This window comes from Taeniopygia guttata, chromosome 3 (genome assembly GCF_048771995.1).
Source record: "Taeniopygia guttata chromosome 3, bTaeGut7.mat, whole genome shotgun sequence".
NCBI lineage: Eukaryota > Metazoa > Chordata > Aves > Passeriformes > Estrildidae > Taeniopygia > Taeniopygia guttata.
This window is the reverse complement of record NC_133027.1, coordinates 29,970,159-29,987,141: the sequence shown is the minus strand read 5'-3', so window position 1 is coordinate 29,987,141 and position 16,983 is coordinate 29,970,159. Positions and strand designations below refer to the sequence as shown.

The following is a 16,983-nucleotide window of genomic DNA, read 5'->3' as shown; positions in this document are numbered from 1 at the left end:
AAGGGGGGTGCTTTAGTTTTATTTTTTATTTGTTTGGGGTTTTGTGGTTTTTCTTGTTTTTTCTTTCCTTGCTCTTGAAAGGCCAGAAAATGAAAAAGAGCTTTGGCAGGATGCCATATCATTAGCTTGGTACAAACCATGTTAACTTCATATTCACAATGGAGCTTTTGGTAATAGACCTGTTTCTGACACAGTGCAAGTATTAGGCAGAGCTAATAGCTGGCTTTACTCCTATTTTAACTGACTTACAATTTTGGCAGGTTTACTTTAATTCTATTTAATTTTCCTTCTTTCATTTTCAGTAGTGAGTGAGTAACAAAATGCTGTAGAAATCATTAAAACTGGGCCTGAACTTTGCTATTTGCAGTACTTAGCCACACCATCTCTAGCTGATGTACTATCAGATGATGGCTGGACAGTCTTGTGGTAACTCTCTCAGGGCCAAAAAATCCCAGAATGAATCATCAATCCATGTGGAACTGCATCTTGTTATTGGACTGTGGTACTTCTGTTTAAGGAAGGACTGTATGGTTGGAATATCTTGACACTTACACTTCACTGAACGTGATTGTTGCCACTTGGCACTACCTTACTAGGAAACGAACTCTCTGGGGTATGCATTGACTCCATTACTACATTAATGTAAAATTACCACCATGGATGCGTCATTTCTATCCCTTTAAACCTAATTCTTCCTGGAAATTGTTGGAAGTCACCTAAAGGTCTGCTGTCTGAGGCAAAGGAGTGCATAAGGTCGGGTATTTAATTTCTCAGGTCAATAGTTAAATGCAACAGTTAAAAAATGGCCTCTCATAAAAATTGATATCTTTAGAAAACAACAGGTTTTAATTGCTCATTTGAAGAAACAGAATGATTCAGAAAGGAGTTTACAGATGCAGAAATTTAGAAATGATAAAACAATATGAGATACATAAATACTGTAAAAAGGAATTTCCACAAATAGGCTGTAGATACTACTTTCTGTTTCAGTTGGAGATATTTTTAATGAGACAAGAGTCTGTATGTCAGCATTTTTCATAGCTTCCATTTGTTTAGAATGTTTTACTCCACTTAATATAAGGTAGAGAAGGTAAACACTTTCAATTATTATGGTTTTCATAGCACCCATTTAAAAATACTGAATAGTTAATTTCTTCAGCTTTATCTTTAGGTTACTTAATAAACTAGATGCAAAATTAACTACAGAATTATGAATATTACTAAGAGTATAGCTAGGGAGTCAAATTAGGTTTTTATCCAAATCTTTGAAGACTGATAAAGATTCCTATAGACATTCTCTTCATATTTGTAATTTTCAGTCTTAAGTAACAGAATTGTATTTTCTCAGGATCATGGAGTATGCAGGTTTAGAAAAGAGTGAAAAACTCTACTCTTTTATGCACTGTTCACAGCAAGTTTTTGGGGAATGTGAATCATTTAATAAGCTTATTTTATATGAGAAATAAATATGAGCTCTTGAGCATTTACTTCAGGCATTAAGTCAGATGCTGCAATGAGCTAGACCTTCAAAGTGCTCATGAAGTCCTTCCCCTTTAATCAGTGGAGAAAGCTTGAAACTTCTGAAAGCCAACATATTGATCTGATCAAGGAATTGCTGAGACTGCTGCAAAGGAAATTATATGAATATGTACAGAGCAGAAGTATTAAGAGTATAAAAATTTGCAATTGACCTTTCTCTGCAGTTTCCCTATTCTTTTATCTATTTTTTCTCTTCTGGAAACCTTCAGCTATGGATTATTACATATGGCTTGAGCAAGCAACGAATGCAGAAACAGAAGAATGATACTGGCAGTGTGTAAATCCTAGGACTTGAAGGATTTTTGAGAACTGAAAAAAAAAAAAAGTGATAGGTGTTCCTTTTCACATAAGTAGAACATCTGCTCAATCAACAGCACAGAGGTTTGGGGCAGGAAAGAGTGATGGGATACATCCAAGTATGAAACAAAGAGCATGAGAACCAGGAGCCAAAGTCATGAATGAAAAGAATATGTGGCAGAAGACAGAACGTGGAACTTCTTCGACCACCATGTTTGCAATCCAAGAACAAGAGTGTGACAAACTGTGCAGCACAGGACAAGGAGGAAAGCATGAATTTTGTCTATGAGGATTGTTTGTCACCTGGCCTATTCCCTGGATGATTCCTTGACAATGTTTACATATTTATATATAAAGTATGACACACTACAAGGAATGATTCCTGTTTGCCTTCTTAAAGTAGCAAGTACAATTCACACAGTTGCTTAAAGGTGAAGTTTTCCTTTGTGAAAACATGGAGTTCTCTGGAATAACTTGATGGAAACAGAAGAGAAATCTGAAGGGCTTTTTTGAGGCCACTCTATAGTATCTGAATTTTTATTTGTATGATAGGTGCAACTTTCTTTCTATTAAGAGAAAATGTTGAAATATTAGCAGCTGAACTTTTATTAACTATAAACACTCACCTTAAAATCCACACTGTGCTTTAGCAGTACACAGACTCAGAACAAGTAATTTAATTACAAATGAATTCTGAGTATCTGTGCATACATTTATTGAAATACTTGTTTCCTGGCTGAAAATTTTTCTTTTTACATTTTCTTTATACATTTGTACAAGTTAATATCAAGGCTGTGCCTTTTTTTCTGTTTTCTTTAACGTATTTAAAAAAAGATCCTTTCCAAATTTTAAATAAATTCATTCTCTTGATATATGTCAGGCCAGCATGACATTTTTGATATATGAGTCAGAGGATCTAGAGCTGCATTGAAGACACACATCACTAATTCTAATACAAAAAAAGATAAGCAGACTAAGGCAGATGCCATTAAGATAAGTAAACAAATCATATAATGTGAACAAGTATCTGGAAAGTATAAATTTACAATTTACAAGATGTGAAAATCTTAGCCTGGGATAAGGTGAATGAACCCACAATAACAGACAGCAATTCAGCTTGCTTATTTTCTAGCATTCCCAAAGCTCAGCATATGTACATTTGCTTATGTCTTATAGCTAGAGTAGGTACATTTTCTGAAAGCTCCTTTGGCCACAAACATCTCTAAGTGTCTCTACCTAGGACTGGAAAAATTTTAAGATACACTCCGTATGCCTGCAGGATTCTTTTGTGTTTTCCTAAAATTTCATGTAATGGGAGATTGAAGGTGTAGCAATAAGGTATGCAAAGAAAGGAGATAATGGATACTTTCAAAACATCTTCTGCCATATGGCATCCTAGACTGTCTGTGAAGGCAGAAATCAGACTTTGTTTCCTGCCAATGTTTATAAAACTTATATAAGCAGCTCAGTTTCAAGTGTTAAATGAAATGTTAATTATTATACTAAATCAGATTACTCATCAGAGTACCAGTGTCACAGCAGCCATTTTTAAGTTGAGAGATAACAGGCTGTTAAAAGTTGATTTATGCATGGAAATATGGTTTACACCTCTTCATTTTTTCATATAATATTATAGCTAGCTGCATTTACCATGTAGACACACATCTACTTGTTCCTATTTTGTACCTTGCTGGACCTTGACTTCATGCTTATTCAGAATTAAATGTGCTACAATAGAGTTGGGAATCTTTGTTTTTTCCTGTGAACAAGATTAAGCAGAGATGTCAGCCTAGTTTCACTTTGTATTCACTCTTCAGTTGTGTACATGCAGTCCCTTTTAACAATCTGTTCTCAAATATCTATTCTAATAAGTCCAACTCTCAATCTGATTTTTAATTATTATACTTTATTTATTTTTATTATTTTGTTTTGGTTTTTTGATCATTCAGCTCTGAACATCTCTGTGTTCACAGGTTTTATTAACTGACAAAAACCCACTTTTAGTTGCTTTAGATGACATGAATCATTGAAACATGAGCTAGTCACTAGGCTACCTTTACATCCAGTGGCAGAACTTCCACAAGGTAATCCATGCCCTTATTTTAGATGTCTGAGATGACATGAGTTGCTCTCCTGAGCAGTACAATCCCTTGATTTTAAAGGAGGTTTAGAGTGAATTTGGCAAATTTTGTGATACTTAAAGTAAGTAAAATGAATCCAAGCCATATAATCTCAATTGAAAAGAGTGTTGCAAGTGATTGCTACTGAAAATTGAAAAAAAAAAAAAATCTGTATTTTCTTTAGACTGCTAGTTTTGCACACTAATGCTGTAATTTTCTCTGAATGGCTTGATCTACTCCCTCTTAAATGCTCTGTCAAAACTGAATTTAATCTGGCAGTGTATATCCTCTCCTTTTCATTTCAATGTACCTCCTGGAAATCTTCAGTCTTTCCTGCCTTTGACCAGTCTAAGTAACTTTGTGATAGCTGCACATTTTATAAAACTACTGATCATTGAAACATCCATATTCATAAAATGAACATTAACAGAAAGTGGCTTCTCGCATGCTGAAAATTATCATTTGTTTTTTTTCTTTCAGTTCTAAATAACACCTATGACAACATATTGCTTGTCAAGATTATTTGGGTTTTTATTGATATCATCTTAGAGCTGTAAGCTTGATTTTTGACAACAGAATGCCCTTTAGCTATTTATTTTGGCTGCTGCTCTTAAGGAAATTTATTTGACAACACTGGGAAAATTTTCCCTTACAAAAGTATCTGAATCTGCCATAGAAATATGTATCCCCTAATACTGCTCCCTATTTCCAGTTCCAACTTCCACCTGTATCTTTAAAGATATCTATGCTTGTAGCACTCCAGTCTTCCAGTTAGATATTTTCTTTTTAAGTCAAAGTTTGAACATTTCTTAATAGCAGTTCACCCAACTTTTATTACATATCTTCAAAACTCTTAATGGTTCACTGTGATGAGAACTCAGCCAAAGCACTGGGATGATCTGCTCAGGTCTTTAGTGTTCAGAGAAAAATTCACAAGGCTATTAAAAGCCAAGGTTAATTCTTTAATCTAAAATCAAGAACTTATCTTTAAAACAGACAAAACTGAAAGCTATCGGTTTGTCCTACTGCATGTTGTATCCTTGCGTGTGGGTCTGTGCTTTCAGTGAATTCAGGGACACTGAGTGATAGCAAAAGCTTCTGTTTGTTCACACTATCATTTTTGTGTGGCTGCTCAGCTGGTCTGGAGGAGGAGGAGGTGGAAGAAGAAGAATGAGAGGAAGAAGAAGAAGAAAAAGAGCAGGGTGAGGAAGGAGGCTTATACCTCCTTTTATTTTACCTAATCATTTCTTAAAGGAATATAATACAGAGTGCAATGATAAAACAAATACCATCTGTCCCCACCATGCATAAACAAAGTAAATTGTTGCTTTTACAACAAAAAAACTTAACTTTTGTTAAGTTTTTTGTAGTATATTCGCTATTGTTGAGAGAAAAGCTAATAGAAAATGGGCCTTGTTTAATGGAAATGCATTTGAATTGACCGAGCTTCCGCAATAAAGTACAGATGTTGGATTATCTGGATTTTAAAACAGTCTTTGATGTTTTGTTCAGAAGAAATGAAAAATTTGCATTAAAAGCCATCACAATGAAAAGTTTAACAGGGGCATAGCAACTGTCCTTTTGGTCCTCTTAGCTATTTTCAAATGTATTATATAATGTGGTTTGTGATAGCCTACTGTGTAGTTAATGTTCCTTTCATCCCTTCCCATTTGTCATGAATTGAGAATGTGCAATGGAAAGTCATTGCAGCATGGCTATTTAGTAACTTTTTAAGCCACAACTACTTGTTTCAGTGTCTTGAAAGAAAGAGAAAATAAAATCCCCTCTGTGCAAAATCTTAGGAGATTAGCATATCTGTGGAACAAAATTAGGTGCTCAAATTTTACATCAACTACTATTCAATTCGAAATGTCATTCAATTAGCAACAAACTTGTAAACTGAAACTAGTAGAAGGAAACCAAGAACTCACTGTGTTACTGTGAAATTTGCAACAAAATTGGATTATTTTTCTCTGACAAGAAGTAGCAGTTCATATGTAGCTCATATTTAGTTCATATTTAGAGTAATTTTTCTGAACTTTAAAGTGATTTGAAAATGAAAACACAGCAAAAAGCATTTAAAGCATGTGAAGATGCTGAGAGAATATTTTATGGTAAATAACTATTGATTCAATAGGACCCCTGTCAGCCTCACATCTGTGCCTGGAAACCTCACAGAAAGTATTCTAAGGCAAATAGAAGACAGGGAGGTAATTAAAGACAGTAACACAGCTTCTCCTTGGGCGAGTATTGCCTAACCAACTTAGTGGTCTTCTGTAATGGAGTGATTGCATCAGTGGACAAGGCAAGAGCTATGGATGCCCCCTGGACTTCTGTAAAACCTTTCACATGGCCCCAACAATGCCCTTCTCTTTTGATGAGTGTACTCTTTGATGGATTAGAATTTGGTTGGTCACATCCAGAGGGTAGTGGTTCATGGCTCAGTATCCTGATGGATATTTGACAAGTGGTGTCCCTCAGGAGTTTGTGCTGGGACAAGCAGTGTTTAACATCTCCATCAATGACAAAGGACACTTGCTGTGTCCCCAGCAAGTCTAGAGAAGGCACCAAGCTGAGTAGTGTGGTTGGAAAAGCTCAAGAACTGGGCCCATGGGAACCTCAAGAGATTCACTAGTCCAAGTGCAAGGTGCTGCGTGTAGGTTGCTGCTACCCGACCCCTGGCATCAACACAGGCTGATTGAGACAACCCTGAGGAGAAGGACTTGGAGATACTGGAGCTAGGCCTGAGCTAGACATGAGGGCTTGCAGCCCAGAAAGCCAGTTATATCCTGAGCTGCATCAAAAGCAGCACAGCCAGCAGGGTGAGGGAGGTGATCCTGCCCCTTAACTCTGGTGAGACCCCATGTGCAGTGCTGCAGCCAGCTCTGGGATTCCCAGCACAGGAAGGACATGAATCCGTTTGACTGGGTCCAGATGAGGGTCAGAAAAATGATCAGGGGGCTGGAGCATGTTGCTATAAAGACAGGCTGAGAGTGGTTGGGTTCTTCAGCCTGGAGAAGAGAGGGCTTCGGGTAAACCTTATTGCAGCTTTTCACTATCTAAAGGGGGCCTATAAGAAAGATGAACCAACTTTTTAGCACGGGCTGTTGCTATAATACAAGGCGTGATGGTTTTAAACTAAACAGGATAAACTTAGACTAGATATAAGGAAAAGGTTTCTTGCAATAAGGGTGGGTAAACACTGAAACTGGTTTCCCAGGGAGGTGGTAGAAGACACCCCATCCCTGGAAACATTCACAGTCACATGCCATGGGGCTCTGAGCAACCAGTGATTTGAAAATGTATCTTCTAACCCAAACTGTTCTATGATTTTATTCTATGAACTACTGGATTTTTCTGTTTAAAGACGAATTTAGGTAAAATTTGGGTCTAATTTATGCACAATATCTGCTTTCTGTATTAAATGTGTTTCTCAACTTAAAAGAGTATTGTTTATAGATAAGACTTCACATATTTATAAGCTCTTGTTGGTATAGAATAATTGCTGACCAGTCAAAAACTGCATAGTTTATTCTTTTCAGTTGAGTTATCAACATAAATATTCCCTAAAACCCAAGTACATAGGCAGTCAGACAGTTATGCCAATGCCCCGAGGACAACTATACTAAAACTGAATTATTCCAGATACATACCTTTCATGTTAGTGAAAATAAGAAATTATTCCTTGCTGATAACAGCCTTCTGTCTCCATCTCAGCATGTCACCTGAGCTCAATTATTCTGAACAATGATTTGCACCACAGTGACCCTGTCCTTTTTTGATGGCTGACCGAGCATAGGGAGGATAAACTCATGCCAATATATCAAGGCACAGGGCTAGGTAGTCAGATTAAACCTATAAATTCATTTCCAGTTTTCATCATTCATTTCTCATTGTTTTTCTATTTCTTTGATGGTTTTATAGTTAAGAACAGATCTCCTGAGTGCCTAAAAATATCTTATATGTGGGAAGAGGAAGATAATCAAAAGAAAGATTGCAAAGATTCTGCAGTTATCTGAACCAGCCAGTGCACAGCAAAGTTTCTGATTCAATTGAAATGTTGTTGCTGTTTCTCATGTGAAGCCATGAATATATAGAGACACAGATTATTTGAATGCATCTTCTTAATCTGAATGCATTTTCCTGTTAGATATTTTTTTCACATTTTTCAGAGGACAAACATATTAGAATGTACTACAACATGCCAAGCGGCATGGACTGTGCACTTTAAATAAGTTCATCTTTTTATTTTGTTAGAAAAATGTCATGGAACAAACATTTCAGAAAAGATACTTTCCTTTATAGATTTGTGCAGGGTCTAGCATAATGAAGGACTGACAACTGGAAGAAGGTTTAAGTGGTATTACAGTATGAAGAGTAGTACCACAGAAATAATAAATCACTGGTTAAAACCCTACTTTTAAACAAAATATTTTAAACATTTTAAGACTGCCAGAGTTCTTTCTGGGGAGTTCTTTGACATGTCTCCAGTACAAGGTTGTGCCTTATAAGGACTTGTGTTTACAGTACTATCACTCTGTAATATGAACTGAAGAACAATAATAAATATTTATTATTACAGAGCAGCAAGCTAAATATTCAATAGGGACAATCCAACATTTTCCCTGATTTATTCCACTAACTAATTTCAAAATGACCATATTTTCTTACTCATTATAATGACTCGCTGAATAAGTGACGGACATATATGTGCAGTAAGATGCTGACTTAAAATCGGAAAAAAATATATTGACATCAGAAGTTTTGTTATCGGACAAACATATATTTTGGATTTATTTCTTACATATAACTTCCTAATACTTTCCTGGCACTACAGCAATTTAATTGAATAACAAAGGTACTAAACAAAGACAAAATGATTAGAGAATAGCTTTTCAAAGTAATTTTTTCAGTTCAATTTAAAAAAAAAAATGCTTTCACATTCCAGCTCATTTATGACTACTAATAAATGTAATTGAGTTGCCAGGCCTTTTTATATTTGATGTTTGTTATTATATGAGTATTACCTGGAAACTCTCCAGTGGCAAAAATGAAGTTTAAAAAATAAATCTCAACACAATTTTGAAAATGTTACACATAATAAAACTAACATAAGAAATTTTATGCTTTAATTATTTTGGTACCTAACATATATTTTTAAAAATTGTTGTTTATCTGTACTGATACTCGCAGCATAACATGTGGAAAGACTGTTCTTTGAGAGAAGAATGGAATAGTAAAATATTTTTTATATTATACTTTTAATATTTTTATTAATTAATATTTAAAACAGTTATTTAATAATATTTTATAAGTACTTATATTATTTTATAATATAATTTTAATATTCCATATGATAATGGAATTTTAAAAGACAATGTCAACAAAATAAACACTTTTCGAGCTATTAAGTGTATTAATTTTAACTCAGCACAATTTCATAAAGTAGCATTTGAAACACTATGTATCCTGGAAACACTCAAAATTCTACCTACAGTTCATAGTATTCTGGTGAGTATTTTCTTAATATTCTTAAATTCTAAAACTTTGCATTTAGATCTTGAGATATAATTATGAAGAAATATAACAGGTAAGCCATTCTGAATGTGCTAAACCAGAGAGAGTATAAACAAGCAACAGATAATCTGGTGGAGGAGGAAGAGCCCAATCTGGAATGTGACAGAAGCAGCAACTCTGTAGTACATACTTGGAACTTCTGATTTTCAATAGGTCATAAATTTGATAAAAGAAATTTCTATTTCTTACCTACATTTCCAGTCATTAGGTATGAATTCTGAAAGTCCATCATTCCCATTCCAACAATGTGTATAAAATCTTCAATCACCTGCATTAACTCCACTGAACCTGGATAGATCTAACAAAGGAAGGTAAGACATGACATTTACTATAATATCAAAATGTCTACAGCTTCAAATTCAAATAAAACCTAAATGCCATCAAAAGCAAATTGAGAAGTAACAGTCAAACAGCTCTTCCTGTGCTTCAATGCTAAACATTTTCTGTTACTGTAAAACAACCATTTTTCTATTAAATCCTCATATAAAAAGATGCTACTTCGCAAAAAGATATGTGAAATCAACTGTGCACTGGAACTGTGGAAAATGTTTCTACTAAGTCACTGCACTTATCAAACACTTAGTGGCCATTACTTTCATTAATGGTTAAAGCATTTCATATTACAGAACAGCTTTAATTAAAGTATTTTTCCTTCCTCTGAAGATATTTTCAGTAACTTCAGAACTACTGATGCAAACAGTAATGCAAATCTTACTGTGGCCTTGCCAGTATGATAACCTTTGCTGAATCAGTCAACATGTAAGTTAAATCTTTACTGGTAGTATTATTTTCGTTGCTGATATGGAATAGTAGAATCATAGAATATTGGAGGTTAGAAGGGGCCAGTAGAAATCATCCAGCTCAAGCCTCTGTGCAAAGCAAGATCAGCTCTAGCAAGTTGCCCAGGAACACACACAGTTGGATTCTGAATGTCTCCCAGGAAGATGACCCCAGAGCTGGTCTGCACAACATGTTCTAGTATTCAATCACTCCAACTGCCAAACAGTTTTTTTATACATGAATGGCTTTTTCTGTATTTTAATTTTTGCCCCTTGTTTTTTATTCTGTCAATTGACACCACTGAGACTTGGCTCGGTCTTCTTTACTGTTTTCCCATTCAAGAACTTTTAATATTGTCATGTTTCCAAGCAAAAGAGTGTCAGCTATTTCAGCCTATCCTTGCATATCTAATGCTCTAATCCTCTAAACAACTTCATGGTATTTTTTCTGGGCTCATTTCATTACTTTGTCTTGTACTATAGAGACCAGAACTGGACAGAGTAAACTAAAATAAATTGCAGGAGCCTTGGCATTGCTAATGTAGCCTCTCAGTTTGGTTTTTTAAATTATAAAAACACATTTTCAAAAAATACAGTTTATTTGCAAAGGCGTGAGCTACTAATAAAAATATTTTCCTTAATATTCAACAGTAATGATTCATCAACAAAACAGCATTAGAGATCATAACAGTTATTAATAAGACTAGAAGTTCTGTTCATATCGCATACATAAAAAAGAAAAAAATTGGTTTTTAATGCCTGTTATGAACAAGACAATTTTCAGTAACAGAGTGTCTTGCAATAGAAAAAAAAAAAAAAAACAAAAAAACGGATGATCTGTTCATGGTGATTTTTTTCTTCATATCAGTGAAATGTCCCAATTTCACTTTATAAGCCATATTTAACCCATCCTTTCCTCTACTGGGACTGCAGACTCTAAAAAAACCCTACAGAGACTATAAATTCCAGCATGCTGCACTCCATCTTCATCTTACTCTATCTAGATCCATAGTTGCTTAGTTCAGAATAGCTAATTTCACAAGGTGCATTGTTTTCTATATGCATCTTTTCGTAAAAGGTAGGGCAGTAATACTGTTTTGAAGATAAATTTGTTGTGACAATTATGATTCTAACAGGTGGCAAATGCTACTTCAGGTGACAGAGACTTAAAGTCCATTTTTCTGATGATGTATTACTGAGGTAGTTAAGTGTGGTTTTTGTATGTATCTCATTCAAAGCACCCACACTCACAGATTAAGTACTAAGGAAAAATATCAGTGAGATTTTTTAAACCTTTGTTCTTGCATATAAAATTGTATAGTAATAAACTGTTGAGCACTCAGTTGAGCAGGTACTCTAGGTTTTTATGTATCTGAAGTACTAGTTAATCAATACGATGCCAGCAGATCTTGGTGAAGAATATGACATGTTTTGAAACTCCAGTATAAACTTACACATTGTGGATTGAAATGGCTTCCTGTGTGCAGTGCTTTACATCAGCTCTTAAAAAAAAAAGCAAGTATTAAAGTGAGTGCTGCTTATCTGAATGCTATATAACCTATAATTAATGGTTATCAACTGTTGGCATTTCAGCTAGAAAAACAGATGTGCTGAAGCATTGCAGCTGTATACTTGACTGAAAGTCAGCAATTTGCTGACAGTGAGTAAGATTTTCTTTGCAGCAAATAATCTAGAAAACAGGCTAAGAGATCTATGCTAATAGTAGCTGTGGAATTTAAGAAAACTATGCAAGCTGGCAAAAAGCTTGGTCAGACTGCACCTAGGTTTGCAATGTTTTATTGCAGAAAATTAAGCTCAGTGGCTGAACCAGAAACAGGATCACCTTTATTCACCAGTACCTGCTCACTCCTCCAAGCTGTTATGAAGAGCTACTTGCTTCCAAAGTTTCTTTGAGTATGCTTATGTAACTGTACAAGAACATTAATTAGAGTAGGGGCATGGTGGGGGGGTCATATCTCAGTCGTCTAAGATTTAGTGAATCCTCTAGCTTTGCAACCAGGAACCTATGGCCCCACTACTCCTGTGTTCAGATCATCTTGGTTCTTTTGAGTTTCTGCTGTACCTAGATCTGTAGCACAACGATTTACTAGGCAGAGAGAAGGAGCTATGGAAAAGTAGAAACAACTTGTTCCCTCTATTTTTTAACATAACTTCTTCTATGAGCAGCAGTGAAAAGAGGGAACTGGAGATTTACTGTTGCCTCTTTGTCTCCACATTCTCAGAATTGCCTGTTAAGTTTTGTCATCCCCAAATCTCTGGGGTCAGATGTCTGACATGGCATGGGTAAGCAGGCAAGATAGAGGTAGAAGACAAGGTCGATAACATAGGAGTGGTATCATGTCTGTTAGTGAGGCTAAAATAGTTGCTTAAAATTGGTTTCCTTGTCTTGGTGTTGTTTATGGAAACAGCCCACATGTATGTGATTTTGCTGTTTCCATCCATCACTGCTAAAGAAAATGACCCACTTTGTCTATTTTTGTATCTGGCTCTTCTAGAGAGGAACAGAAAAACAGGAAAAAAAAAAAAATTATTCCCAGCTGAATTGTGTTGGGTCAGCTGCAGTGTCATGTGCTTACTTCAAGGTTTGAATTAGTGATGAAAAGTCCTGATCTTCCCTTTATTAGTGATATCATAAACATGAACTTACAGAACCGAGGGTAAATAGCTTCAAAGATCTTTAAGTACATTGTGATTTATTAGAAATGACATGAAAAGTGAACAAAGTTCAAGTATCTATAGAACACAGTCACAATGACTGCACAAGAGTAGAGCAAAGAGCTATGTAAGCTGTTTTCTTGCCTTTGACAGTGGCAAAAAGCTGATGTCTAAGGAAGAGTATAAGAGGGCAGGAAAATAGTGATACTTGCTTGCAAAGTCTTGCCCAGCCTTTTTTGCCAAAAGACTGCCTTGTGCAAAACCACGGTTTTTCTTTCATAAATTTGTCTATTTACATTTTTAACTTGCGTCCTTTCAGTTGCAAGAAGTTCTGCAAGGTAGCCTTCTACAGAATAAGTATCTCCTGTATTCATTCTGAATCTGCCACTATTTTGATGTCCTTTAGTTATTTTACAAGAATCACAAGTGAGTAGATTAAGTATTCCTGCAGCACATTCTCCAAACCACTCCTGATTTTAAAAGCTTCTATTGCAAATAAGTGCACTTGACTCTTTTCCATACGGAAATATCTTGCTTTGTTTAATCCTTCTTCATAAATGTTTCCCTGCCTTTGAGCATCCCCCCAAAAATTTTCCTCTTTACATAACTATGTTCATCCCCATTGTCAGTGTTATTTGTACCTGAATAAACCTGACAGTATTATGGTCACGTTCATGAACACAAATCTTAACATTGTCCAGTAACTTCTTGGTATAAGAAGTTCCCATGTAGGAAATTATTGTATCCAAGCAAAAAGAAAAGGGGGGTTATTTGAATTTTAACTCTTTTGTCATACATTCATGATTTTTGCTAGACTTTCCTGTTTTATAAAAATTTCTAGACCAGAAACTTTTCAGTACTGAGGATCACAACTGTTCTTCTAAATACAACCTTATATGAAAGGTCTACTGTTTGCACTTCTATAAGTTGTTTAGGGGTATTGTATGAGGTTTTTGGGTGAGGTCTGATGTGTCATGTTTAACAAAAGCAGCATTGCAGCCAGCCCTCAGTAACATTTTTCGGCCTTTGTATGTACTTCATTACAATGTCCAAAGCAAAAACATAGTGAATAATCCCATGGAATGTTAATAAAAATCTGTTTTTATTAAAAGAAGCAAGTTATATTTTAAATATAATTTCAATATAAGGAATTAGCTGGTGGGTCCTGGTATTGCCCCTTTTTGAAAAGGACCAATTTTTCACCCAGATAGTCTATCACTTAGGACTTCCTTTCACCCACAACAGGGTGCATCTTTAACCTGATTTCTGAAACCATATATTAAATTTTGTCAAATCCTACCTGTTGCGCATCTTCCCATTTCTCTTTGTTCTCTTCATCTAAGAGATTACTTATGATTTGAAAGAAGTTCTGAAAAATCAATTAAATGAAAGACTAAGTAAAATGATTTCAAAGATATGAACTGCCACATCCTGTATCTGATATTAAGAAAGCTTTCCTTTCCCTATTACAGATGCAGTTCTGCAGCCTATTTTCTGTCAGTGGAAGAGATGACATAGCAAAATAGTACATTAGACTGATAAGAGGGCACATATTTTATGGTAATTTTTTAATTCTTGTGTATATAGTTCTGTAGTACCCCTTTGTATGAAACAAGAACCATTTTAAATTTGCTAAACTTTTAAATGTGAAGGTGTACTATTCACAAATTGCTCTCATTCCAGAAACTAGAGAACTACAAATTTTGCAAAAAACCAAAGTACATTTAAGAAAGCACCAGTCTCGAGTCTTCAATTTCCATTCAAAATGAGAAAATTATCCTTTTTAACCATATATAGGGCATTCAATGACATTTCATTGGTCAATACAGTTTCAAATCAGATGCTTCTTACTTTTATATGTCACACTTGCCTCTATCCTTTTAGGAGTTTCAACTTAAAAGGAATAAGCAATTTCGGTTTCTTTGAACCTAAGCTGTTAACTTCTTTTTCTGATTCTCCTATTCATTTAAGTATATGGGAAAAAAATGCAGGACAGTTAGATACAAATCATACATTTAAAAATTCACTGTTCTCCAGATGTTTGTGGAGAAATCTCCTTTCTAATTTTGTCTGCTCTCTCTAGCAATTTGTATTCCCAACTTCTTCATCCTTAAAAGGTAAGAATTTGTGCAGTCTGTTCTCATTTCTGTATCACATTTTGTGCAGAATGACAAAATCTACAGCCTGCCAATTATATTTTTTCTGTTCCTTCATAAAAGATACATGTAGTTTCCAGTAACCTTAGCTGAAGAGTGCAATTAAGTTCCTCACAATTTCTAAAAAACTTTAACAGGAATGCCAGCAACGTGACCTTGCTGGAACTCAGATTACTGGTCACCACCTCACCTACACTTACTTATTACCCATTTTGGGATATAAAAAGGACTTAAATAAGGTTTAAGAAGCAACTTTAACTCACTATTCATGAAAGTACAAAGGATTCAACTGCACAATGAATGAAACTAGAATGGACAAACTTCCAACATCAGACTATTGTGGGTATGCTTGAAAAGACATTTATTTCAAAATAAAGATATCACCAACATTTTAGGTGTCTCACAACTATATAAGTAAAACAATTTAGGATGCAAAATTGAAGAAAACTTGTGAAAACTATTTTTAATAATAATATTTTACCAGTCTAACCTGGTCCCAACACTAAGCACTTGACAAGCAAGAGGATCTCTCTTTGCTTAACCAATAGGAAGTTAACTATGCTAACTACAAAATTTGCATGGATAAAAATTTCTTTAACTTGACCAGATTTATTCTAGACATGACTGAAATTTTGCAGAACTTGGACAAAGTAATCCTGCTTATTAGTGAGGCTACAACTCTTCTCTCACTGAGGTCACTAGCATAATTTCCACAAGCTTCAGTAACACAACAAACTTCATGAAAAGAAACAAAATAGCTCAACAAGCTCCTGTGAAAATTATAAGTAAGCATTTGGACAAGATGGAAATTAATGATAGGACATAAAATAAAAATGTGTTCATTGTTTGATCCAATTTGCAACAATACTCCAGTCACGTTAAAAATAGGAAGAATAGATATAGTCATATACTTATATATATGGAATACACTTAATCCCTTTCAGAAATTCTATAGCAAAATAAAGCACAATACAAGGAGTTACATTTGGTATTTATTACAAATGATTTTCCAGTTTAACAAGGTTGGCAAATCACAATTCTGTAAATGCAACTTCAGCTACGAAAAATGTATGTCTTCACTGGTCCCCCAAGTAAAATAATCTGTTAGTCAAAGCATGCCAGTTTCATGGCACTATAATCACACTTACTGTAGGGCAGTATAATTTGGTGAAGACTTTTACTTGGCAGAGTCATCCTTATGAAGATTTTGCCTGAATGAAAACACTTTTCTAAATATGGTAGTTCTCAACTCTTCCAGTGCAATATTGTAGAAATGCAATGGATGGAAATTTTAACTTTAATTTATTAGGGCATCAGTAGCAGTCTAGCTGCAGCAGCGTGGAACTCAGTGTGGGATAATTTATCATACTAGAAAGTTGTTTTGAAGGTAGTTTTGCATTACACTGCAGACACTGATTCCCCTGCAGTCTAAGCCTTAATTGCAAAAGTACCCATGTCTGTCTAATGAGATCTATCTGAGAGTTGCCTAGATTGCATGAAGAGCCCTCAGGATTTTAAACTGTTTCTTGCAGATGATATATTACATGGGTTTGCTAATATTGTTATGCATTAGTTAAATTTCATATTTATTTTAGTTACAAAAAGCATTAAAATTACCAATAATTGACAGAAATGCATGTGGAAAAGTTTATAAATAATGCTGGACTCAAGCACAAACAAAAGATGAGCAATAACTTATATATATTTCTACTCTTGCCAAAAAGGTATAAATTAGGTGTATGAACTTAGCAATAAGAATATATTTCTTCTTGAGCTCTTTTGTTATTTCTAACCTTGGTTGGTGCCATATTTATGGTAGCACTGGAGGGTGAGATGTGT

General features: G+C 34.9%; 1 protein-coding gene across 25 annotated transcripts in view; it reads right to left on the bottom strand.

Annotated features, from left to right (window-relative positions):
• The window catches only part of ADGRB3 (adhesion G protein-coupled receptor B3), a 442,973-nt gene that overhangs the window by 203,006 nt on the left and 222,984 nt on the right, over positions 1-16,983 (bottom strand). For all 25 annotated transcript variants that reach the window (XM_041714791.2, XM_030269508.4, XM_030269522.4 and 22 more), the window contains 2 exons: positions 14,289-14,357; positions 9,723-9,831 (listed from right to left, as the gene is read on the bottom strand). In XM_041714791.2, the coding sequence (XP_041570725.1) occupies positions 9,723-9,831; positions 14,289-14,357 (178 nt within the window). The remainder of the gene's footprint in view (positions 1-9,722; positions 9,832-14,288; positions 14,358-16,983) is intronic.